This window comes from Ctenocephalides felis, unplaced genomic scaffold (genome assembly GCF_003426905.1).
Source record: "Ctenocephalides felis isolate EL2017-DRISC unplaced genomic scaffold, ASM342690v1 CF-g0.4_SCAFFOLD_00443, whole genome shotgun sequence".
Taxonomy (NCBI): domain Eukaryota; kingdom Metazoa; phylum Arthropoda; class Insecta; order Siphonaptera; family Pulicidae; genus Ctenocephalides; species Ctenocephalides felis.
Genome location: NW_020536597.1, coordinates 11,680 through 23,087, shown reverse-complemented (window position 1 = coordinate 23,087; position 11,408 = coordinate 11,680). Strand labels below are relative to the sequence as shown.

The 11,408-nt window shown below is 29.6% G+C and overlaps 1 protein-coding gene across 1 annotated transcript; it reads left to right on the top strand.

Annotated features, from left to right (window-relative positions):
- Positions 1-228: 228 nt before the first annotated feature.
- LOC113365154 lies at positions 229-3,162 on the top strand (the record flags this gene model as incomplete). Its single annotated transcript, XM_026606864.1, has 4 exons — positions 229-1,587; positions 1,705-1,842; positions 1,966-2,214; positions 3,043-3,162. Coding segments are annotated over exons 1-4 (1,866 nt in total), but the record flags the coding sequence as incomplete, so codon positions are not given.
- Between the last annotated feature and the right edge of the window lie 8,246 nt (positions 3,163-11,408).

Below are 11,408 nucleotides of genomic sequence, written 5' to 3'. Positions count from 1 at the left end.
TTCCTAATTCTAAATAATGGTCATCTTGATAATTATATAAGAAAGTTCCAAATATGAAACAGTAGTATACGTTCATTTGGCGAGAGTATTGCTAAGGATAAGGCATTAAGCGTTCTAATAACTGCGCAAATTAGTGAATTGTTATTTTTAGTGAATTAGTGAATCGTTATTCTATTAAATATTTTGAGTGATAAGTTAATATTTAAGTTTTTTGCGTTAAAAGTAAGCATGGAATCAAAAAAGAAATTATCTGGTGCTCAATTCCGCAAGCGAAAAGCTGTAAAAGAAGCAGATATTCAAAAACAAGCAGGAACTCTTAGCAACTTTATTAAAAAAATTAAAAAGTCTGACACAGGTTGTAGTGAAGTTGATTTAGAAGAAATAAGTGTTATCGAACCGTGTTCTTCAACAAGTTTTTCTAACGATTGTTCTATACCACAACATGATTCAAGTGAATCGCAGCGGTTAGATTTAAATGTAGTTGCAGACGAAACTGAGGAAACGGTAATAATTAAAAATTTAGAAGACCCCGCTGAATGGGGCATTATTGACGGAAAACTGCGAGTTGAATTAGTTGAAATGGGTCCTATTCAAAAGAAAAATATTATTTATCCCAAGGATACTCACGGTCGCAAATTTAATTATTCATATTATAATAGAAAAATGGAAAACGGGGAGTTGGTGCCTAGAACATGGCTTATTTATTCTGAAAAATTGGATCGGGTTTTTTGTTTTTGTTGTAAACTCTTTGCATCTAACGAAACTAATAGTTTTTTAGATGGTTATAGCGATTGGAGAAATCTTAGTACAAGTTTGCATAGACATGAGACTAACCTAACTCATATGAGAAATTTTTTACAATGGAAAGACTTAGATAAGAGCTTAAAAAACAAAACCACGATTGATTATCAGACTCAAAGCTTATATGAGATGGAAAAGAGGCATTGGAGGAGTGCTTTAGAACGCATTATAGAAATAATAAAATTTCTTGCTAGCCAAAATATAGCCTTTCGAGGATCATCTGATAAATTATATGAGAGCAACAACGGCAATTTCTTAAAATTAATTGAGCTGTTTGCAAAATTTGATCCAGTTATAGAAAATCATATTCATAGAGCTCTTCAACCGAACAATAAAGTTCACTATTTGAGTAAGAAAAGCCAAAATGAACAGTTAGAAATTTTAAGTAAAGCGATAAGGGATAAAATTTTACTCTCGCTACGAAAATCTAAATATTATTCAATAATATTAGATTGTACACCTGATGCAAGTAAAACAGAACAGATGATAATTATTGTTCGATTTGTTTCTTTTGAGAATGAAGTTGTAAAAATAAGGGAAAATTTTTTGGGCTTTGTTGATATAACCGATTCCACAGGGCGTGGTTTATGTTCTACAATAATAGATAATTTGAAAAAATGGAACATTCCCATTGAAGACATGCGTGGTCCGGGTTATGACAATGGAGCAAATATGAAAGGGAAAAATAATGGGCTGCAAAAATTACTTTTAACTAAAAATCCTAGAGCTTTTTTCGTACCTTGTGCAGCGCACACTCTAAATTTAATGATTAACGATGCAGCTAAAGTAAATACTGATACAATTAGTTTTTTTAATATAATTCAAGAATTATATAATTATTTTTCATCTTCTTCTAATCGTTGGGCAATACTTTTAAGATACGTTACAAATTTAACTTTAAAGCAACCTTCAGATACACGATGGGAAAGTAGGATTAATGCAATTCGGCCCTTACGTTATCAATTAGGAGAAGTTTATGATGCGCTTTTTGATATTGTAAATAATGAAAATTTTAATAAAGAAATTCAACATGAAGCACAAGTATTATGTTTAAAAATAAAGGATTACAAATTTATTTGCTCTCTCATAATTTGGCATGACTTGCTCAATAGAATAAACCCTGTGAGTAAAATGCTTCAAGATCCAAATATAAATATTTCACAGGCCTTAGAATCTATTGAAAATTTAAAAATATTTATGCAAGATTATCGGTCAGAACTAAAATTTGAGGATGTTCTAAAAACTGCAAAAGAACTGAGCGAAGAGGTGGATGGAGAACAAGAATATAAAAGTAGTTCGGAAGTGCGACAACGAAAGAAGAAACGACAATTTGATTACGAGCAACACGACGAATCTCCACGATCTCCACAAGAAAAATTTAAAATTAGTGTGTTTTATACGCTTTTAGATGTTGCAATATGTTCCACAAATGATCGCTTTGAAAAATTAAGAATATATTTTGAAAATTTCGATTTTTTAAATAAATTACCGGAAATTAATAAAGAAGCTTTAAGAAAACATTGTAACGATTTAGAAATTACTCTAAAGGATGGCGACAGTAAAGATATAAATTCAATAGAGTTATTTGATGAGTTGTGTGCTTTTCGTGATATTTTTCAGAAAAACGATTTAAATCTTCGAAAACCATTTGATATTCTTAATTATATAGTATCCAACAACTTAGCTTTCCCGAACTTTTCAATCGCCTTAAGAATACTCTTAACTTTACCTGTTTGTGTAGCAAGTGGTAAACGCAGTTTTTCAAGATTGAAATTGATTAAAACCTATTTAAGAACTAATATTTTACAAGATAGGCTGAACAGTTTGGCGTTAATTAGTATTGAAAATAATATATGTGCAGAATTAGATATTAAAACCATTATATCCAATTTTTTGTGTAATAAAACCAGATTAATTAAATAATATTTGAAAATATAATAGAATTTTATTTATAACTCAAATAATAAAACTGTTTCCAAATAATAGGGGGCGCCAAAATCAATCTTGCATGCGGGCGCTGACTACCCCAGGACCGGCCCTGGATAAGGGTAAATAGTTCTGCCGGCGAGTGCCAGAAAAAAATTAAGGATTTGAAAAATCAGTTCAATATTGAAAATTGTAAAGTGAAACAGTCATTGAAAGGTGGTATTGGAACTGATAACGTATTATTTTTCTTTTTTAGTTAATAATTACATTTAATAAAGGAATAAATACCCAACTAAACTTTAAAATTACTTTCAGGTTTATAAACCAAGCCTTTGGTATTTCAATAGTTTACAGTTTCTAGAGGCATATGTGACCCCGCGGAAAAGTCGAAAGTCTTTTGAACCTTTGGTTCAGCTTCAGGAATCACAGAGTTCGGTAAGTGCACTGGTATAAAACAATTCAGCGTCTATTATTCTATTTCAGTCTATTATTTTTAAAAACTTTTGCGATAATTAACTGTTGGAGAACAAATGAAATGGAGCAAGTATACAATAATTTTTCGTTGAGTTTTCATATTATAAAATACTAAATTAAACTAGTTGGTTTGGTATTTAGCCTTGAGGCAAGTTACATGAACTTCCCGATATATTTAAATAATCGACTTAATCAATAAAAAATAAATTAATTTATGAGTCATTAAAAGTATTCCGAGTGGATTTATTACACATAATTGAAAACGAACGAACTCGGAGTATTTTCTAAAAGCAAATTTTCAAAAATCAATAATTTTTATAATTGAACCAGTTTTCAGGACTTTAATGATTTATTATGTTCAAGACCAAGTACTCTATCATTATACCAAGTAAATAGTCTAATTTTAATTTTAACAAATGCCAAAAGAGCTACTCATTTTCTCAAACTTTGATGAATTTTTAAAATCAAATTATTTGTCTTAAGGCCGTAATATTTCAGTAAGTTCTATAAGACCATGGTATATATCGCTAAAAAAAATTCCATAAAAATTGGCTTAAATTTTTTTTTCAACGGTTAATTACAAGAAAACGGCTCGGTAGATTTTCACCTAAAACTAATCAGTATCATTCCCAACTAATATCTTTCGAACAGTTTTTGATTTTTTAAAATCGGTTCGGTAGGATGAGCTTAAATGTGGACGAAAAGTTTAACACTTTTTTTCAAATTACAAAGAAACGGCTTGGCTGATCGTCGCACAAAACTGACAAACGATAGTCTTCCCCGAAATATATCAAATGGCTTTTAAATTTCTGAAATTGGTTCAGGCGCTTTTGAGAAAACGTCGATCAAAAGTCTAATTTTGACAAATGTCAAAAAAACTATGCCAATTTTTGCAAACTTTGACGAATTTTTAAAGCTAAACGAGTTGTCGTAGGGCCGTGATATTTTAGTATGACCTAGAAAACTATGGTATCTACCGTCAAAAAAAAAATCATAAAAATCGTAGAAATTTTTTTTTTAAAAACGTTATTACAAGAAAACGGCCCGGCCGATCTTTACCAAAAACTAATCAGCACGATTCCCAACCAATATCTATCGAATGATTTTTGAATTTTCAGAATCGATTCAGAATTGCGGGCTAAAACGTGGGCGAAAAATTTTTTACTTTTCTGCAATTTACAAAGAAACGGCCCGGCCGATCGCCGCACAAAACTCAGAGACGATAGTCCTCATCGAGATACATCAAATGGCTTTTAAATTTTTGAAATCGCTCCAGCCGTTTTGGAGAAAACGTCGATTTACGGCAAAAAATCTGTTCACACACACACACACACACACACACACACACACACACATACTTTTTCAAATTTGGTCTCATTCGATTCAGAATGGCTTGAAACGTCGAGAAAACATAAAATTAGCCATTCGGATTTTTTGATGAAAACATAAACTTCTCCTTCGGGAAGTTAATAATACTAATTTTAACTTTGAAGTGGATCCTATCAAAACCAGAAGAAGTTTAATTCATTTTTCTTAAAAAATATTTCACCTGTCGATAAAATCTGTCCAATTTGTAGTAGTTCAGATAGCTCTCCGACCGATTTATAATATGACCGAAGGACATATTATAAATGTTTTAAATGCGATACATGGTATAGACATGCAAGAAATTCTCAAGACTCATTTATTAGTTGCAAAATCAACAGTATTGCGGAATTAATATTTAGTTTAACATGGATTCACTTTGATTGCGATTCCAGGTTAGCTTCATGTTCTTTAACGCCAGGATCTTTATTATTCAATTTAAAAAAAAAACATCCAAATTTAAAAAAAAAAATCGAAAATGTAACGATTTTTTCTAGATACTAACAATACAGTTTATATTTTATATTTAGGAATTATTTTTTATACGTATATACAAAAAAATCTATATTCATGGCGCAAACATACAAGATAATTGATAGAAATATTGATAACTATATTCTATATTTTTGATAGAATAGAAAAATATAGAAATTGATAGAATATAAAAAATATAGAATGTACTATATTCTATATTTTTCATATTCTATCAATTATTTTGTAAGTTTGCGCCGTAGATATAGATTTTTTTGTCGAGAATGCCAGATAACTTTAACCATTCGCGGCTCTTTGTATAGGCACATAGACAGAAACGCAGTAGGAAAACCAGAACAGACCAATATCTTCTCATCGTTCACCCTTAAAACTTGGATTCTATCCACTATCGCCACACTAAAGATAAATGCACCACCTCGATTTTGGAATCCAAATTTTTGGCATAATAATTATATGGGACCCAGGGGGTTTCACCAAGGAAATAGAGGAAGATATGGTAAACGTCCCAGAACCGATGACTCACGATATAAAAAGTATTAATAGAGAAACAAAAAGTTAGTATTTCAAGCAAAATGTTCTTAGTTTAATACTGGCAGAAACAACACACTCACACACACACACAAATATATATATATATATATATATATATATTTGTTTCTTTTCCGAACAATAAATCCAATAATAAAAAACAATTTGTTTTTTGCAGATGTTTAATAACGACGTTTCGGAACTAGATACGTTCCATCATCAGGTTTATTCTGTAATAATTTATATATCCATATCACTAATATTTTTTGTTAAAAACACTCGATTTTTTCCAAGGATATTTGTAAATGTTGCGACTACACAAGACTTTAACACACTTCAGTTTTCAAATTATTTCTAAATATAAAAAAAAATATATTTTATTTTTCAAAAAAGTCATTTTTTTTCAAAATTCACAAAATTCTTGATTTTTTTAAAGTTTTAAAAAAATATTGAATATTTTTTGAAAAATTTAATTTTTGCTACAGGTATTTTCAGCAATTTGCCTTAAGCTACGATGCCATATACCACTAGTTTCGTTTATTCGCTTTAAAAACAGTCATACGCGACCTTCCCACACTAGAAAAATGACATAGCTGACGGGTGTTGCTCAAGAAGTAAGGTAATTGGGGGTTGACACTATAGTTTTATACTTCAAAAGATTCATTGAACTTATACTATCTGAACACAAACTAACAATTTCTTATTTTTTACTTATATTACATGTTTAATGATGTATAAAATATTTAAGAACTGTACAATAACAATTTCCAGCTCCATGCAAATGGCTGACGGCTTTTTTAGCTTTAATTTGACTTTCATGATCTCCTCTTAGTTATCATGACCAACAAACAGGCTAATATTAAATATATAATAATGCATAATGCAAATATGCATTGATGGAATCCATAGCACGAATGCATATGGATATCACTTGCATACTCTTTTAGTAATTGATCAGTCAGCGGCAGGTAATCTAGTGGCATTTTGCTTCAGTAACCGCCAAGACAAAGCAGTAATTAAAATATTTTTTGAATTTATGAAAGAGAAGATGGGAAACATGGCCGCAGCAACATTTATGTCTGATAATGCATCAGCTTATTATAATGCTTAGTCATCAGCCATGACACCAACCGATAATCACTTACTCTGTTCATGGCACGTGTCCCAAAGTCGGAAGAGGGCAGTGAATGCAAAGACTAGACACAGTCAAAAACAGGTAACTGTAATTAACTGCTTGTTGGAAATTAGAGCAATTTTGGATGAAAATCAATTTTGGTGAGAAATGAACTCCTATGTTAAAAGCCTTGAGCAGGATGTGGATACAAAATCATTTGCTCTATATTTTACAATAAAATACAAAAACAGACCAACAACTTTGGCATATTTTTTTAGGAAAGGCTTGGGCATTAATACAAATATGTACCTTGAAAGTTATAATGGATTATGAAGCATATTTATGGAACAAAAATGCACCAAGCAATTGGACGCTGTTTTGAAGGTTGAAAAGGACGCATACTTCAAAAGAAATGAAAGACTACATATTAATAATATATCAGATAGACTCATCTAGTGATGTGATTGACCATAGAGAATAGAAGGTTCAATCAACAGAGAATAAGAATGTGCAATGAGAGGTTAAGCTACAACATGCATAAGATGCGAAAACTGCAAGTTGTGTTTTGCATATATGTGGATTATTTTGTAAGATCTAATATAAGTAAACATATCGAAGCATGTGCAAGACTGTTTCCTAGAGACACATGATTTAACAGTTCCATTTTGGAAATGAATAAGCTTAAGAAAACAGAGGAATTAAGAAAAACTATTGATAAAACAGGTTTAGAGCAGCACAACAGTGCTGTCGATAGAGATGGTTCATGGGCCACCCAAACTAAGACCAGCTTGCAATATATTTCAAATAAAATTGATGACTCAGAATTGCTGATATCTCTCTCCCTCTCTTAATATTAATATGTAACAAACAACAAAAATAGCATGTGTAATAGTGTTCACAGATTAAGGGTGTATTAACTAGTAAATCTTGGGCTTAAGTATTATTATAAGCAGTTAATGATTTGCCCAGATATAACGTACCAAAAGTGTTAATAAACAAGTAAATATAAGAGCATTTACTAATAGGACATTACATGAATTGTCGTGTTTTTTTGTTTTATAGATGTATCACTTTGGAAGGCTCTGCTTTAAAGCCTAATATATATTGTTATTTTCTTTTATCTTTCAGAATTCGATATATTTCGATTACTTGATTTCATTTTTCAAAATTTTATTTATACATATTTTTTTGTTTTTAGAACAAAATATTCAGGTTTGTCAAATTTTACATAAAATAATTTTTAGTATGTTTAATAACTTGCAAAACTGGTTTGGTATGTATAATTTTAATTCTGTTTTATTTTATTTTGTTACTATGTTTTATTACTCTGTTTGTTTTTCAGCTGAATGATGAGCTAGCAGAATAGCTCGAAACAATATCAAGATATATATATATATATATATATATATATATATATAAATTAAATTGTTAAAAAATTTAGGGAGGGTGCAATATTTTTTTCTATCGAAAAGGGGACGCAAGAAAGAAAAGATTGGAAACCACTGCACTAACTGCTAAAGTCAGAATTAAAAAGGCAACATTTATTAGCGACTATTCCTAAACAAAAATATCTTTGTCAACTTGATTGAGCCACCGTTAATAGATTACAGATCAAACGGCTAGAACTCCATTCAGTTGCAAAATTTATATATGACACATAAGTTTACTAAGGTTTATCATTTTAGTTGATACTGATGATGATACTGAAATTTTTCCTACTGTAGGCAAAATTTTCTATAGAATACAACATATTTATTGTTGTATCAAGTGATCAAGATTAACTTAATTGAAAGGAGCAACATGCGGCAACTTACCTTAGACGATCTAATATTCAAGTACCTCATAAATATATATATATACCTCATAAAGCTATAAAATATAGTACGATTTTGTTCAGAAACTGTCACATAATCCTTGTGGAATAGTATTTCTTCACCGACATCTGAAATTATAAAATAATATAATTTAAAATAAAAATTTAAATTAAAATATATTTTAATTCGTAAAAAAATGAAAGAAAACATGAAATGGCCACAGAAAAAATTGTTAAATTATGACAGGCGTGTGCAAGTCATAACCTTTTTCTTAAATCAAAACAATATCGATAAAAAACAAAGTACGTTCTCACCAAGTAATCTAATAAATAATACAAACATTAAGTTTAAAAATACATTAATAGCATATTTCAAAATGATAGAAAAGACACGAACGTTAACGAATGTTTAGCAATAAGATCAATGCGAATACGGAATAGAATGCTGTCAAAAGTTCCTTGATATAAATTAATAAGGAAAATAACCAATTCAATAAAATACTAACCAAAATAAATAATTTAATCATTAATCACCCGCTAAAGCACTGAATTTAACATCAAAAAACTTGTTGAAACTAATATGAAGCGCCTGCCATTAACGACACACATAGAATATTACAAACAAATGCTATTAATCGTAGAGGGATGTAAGAGTGCGAACACACCTGTACGTAGCGTGAGATGCGACGTCCGTTACGATGACACGTTAACGCCTTTACGTTAAGAGAAAGACAAAATAGTTATAAATCCATAGATAAACAAGTATAATAGATCGCTATGTCTGGCGGTTTGACGTTACCTCGATTGGAATACAAATTTTTAAAAATAGATGGCAACACATGTATAATATTTAAATTACCCCTGGTTTTACTTCTTAATTTGTACGTATCGTATACAGCCCCAAAAACCTGAATAATTTTTAATATTGGAAATAAGAACAAATCATACGAAATACAAAATATATATTTTCAAAGATATTACATATGTTTAAAGAACAATTAAAATTATGTTTATATTAACAATTATAATTACAGTTATGGAATGTTTGAAAATATAATAATTATTATACATAATTATAAAAGTATTATAATTTCACAATTATGCTTAAATAATATTTCAAAAACTAAATATCTAAGTGAAGAAAATCACAGAAGTATTTAACTAAACTAAGCACAAATAACTGACTAATATTAATTACTTAATGACTAATATTAATATATTAAAATCTTAAAAACTAAGAAGAAACTACAAGCACAGGAGCACGCAATGAAATTACAAATTTAAAAGGAATGACAAATAATACAAAAATTTAAAGGGTTAAGAAAAAAACAAATAATTTGTTAAAAAGTACAAATACTTCACAAACAAAAAAGTCCTTAAAACATAAAATATATATATTGATATCAAAATTGAGAGAAATTCAAATTCCTAGGATTAAAACTCATTTACGAGACATTGTTCTTTATTAATTCTGCATGTAATAGTTATTTCGCTATCTAATGAATTAATAGTAAAGTTGCATTTAACAAAACCTTTGAATAGTTACTGTACGAGTGTTTTATAACATTACATTTAGCCATGTTCCATCATGAAAACATTATCAATGAAATTGCCATAAAAGATCAAAAAAGTGTTTACAATGAACAGAATAATGTTTTATGCACATACAATTGTTTATGAATCAAAAGATAAAAGCAATATTTTTGATTCCCAAGGTCGGTAACAAATATATCTTGAATTTAAACATTATATTGGGATGTTACACAAGTTTTATTTGAAGAATATTATAACACTAATCTTCAATCAAAATACATTAAAATATTATGTATGGTATAGACTCTCTTTATAAGTGTTTACATTTGCTAATGTAATAGATAATCTTACTAAATATAACAATGAACTTACGTTGATGAACATTTAAACCAATACTAGTTTACTTTATAAGTGTTTACATTTGCTAATGTAATAGATAATCTTATTAAATATAACAATGAACTTACGTTGATGAACATTTAAACCATACTAGCTGAATAACTGTTTTGCAACTTCAACAATATGAGATTCAATCCAATCATATAACAATTCCGAAGATAATGGTATTTCATCAAACATCAAAACACAGTATCTGCTACTAATACTTTTTAAAATAAATAGCTGAACCTAATGTTTTAAATAGACACTCATAAATACCGCTATACACTTGTATCTCTGAATGCAACTTTCTCAATGTTTGAGGACATCGCAAAATAAATATTTGTCTCCAAAAATAGTAGACCTTTGGAGACTTTTTGTACGACTTATTCCTTAAATTATTGCATTGTTTATGAATCCTTCTTGTCATTACATATTGCATTCCTTGGTTGTCAAAAGTACTCCTGCGCTTTGTTCGTGCATTTTGCAGCAATTTGCAGGTACCCCCAAGACACCTATTCAATATAATAACATGTTGACATATTTTGATTATATATAATTATTGCTGCAATTATTATTAAAAAATACCTTTGCGGAAACTTGTATTGGAATAGCTAAATATTTTAACCCGCACTTGACACTTTTTTGGGTACTATAAAAACACTTTGCCATATTAAATTTCACAAATGTTCACTTAAACAAAATTAATTAATTAGAAACAACACGAGTTCAAAAAGTTAGGTTATTCGTACAGCCATACAGCGATCAAATACTTGACAGCCACTTGCATGAACCACGAACAATTTGTAGTTGAAATTGAGTGCACATGAGCCATCTGTTTTTAAAAATTGAAACTACTCAGGACCAAAACAGTGCAACGCGCATTTGTTCGAAGATAACTCCCCATGTATAAATCCTCTACCCCCTCTACCTTTTCAAAATTGGTTGACCACTTTACACGATTCTAAATATATTTGAGATGAA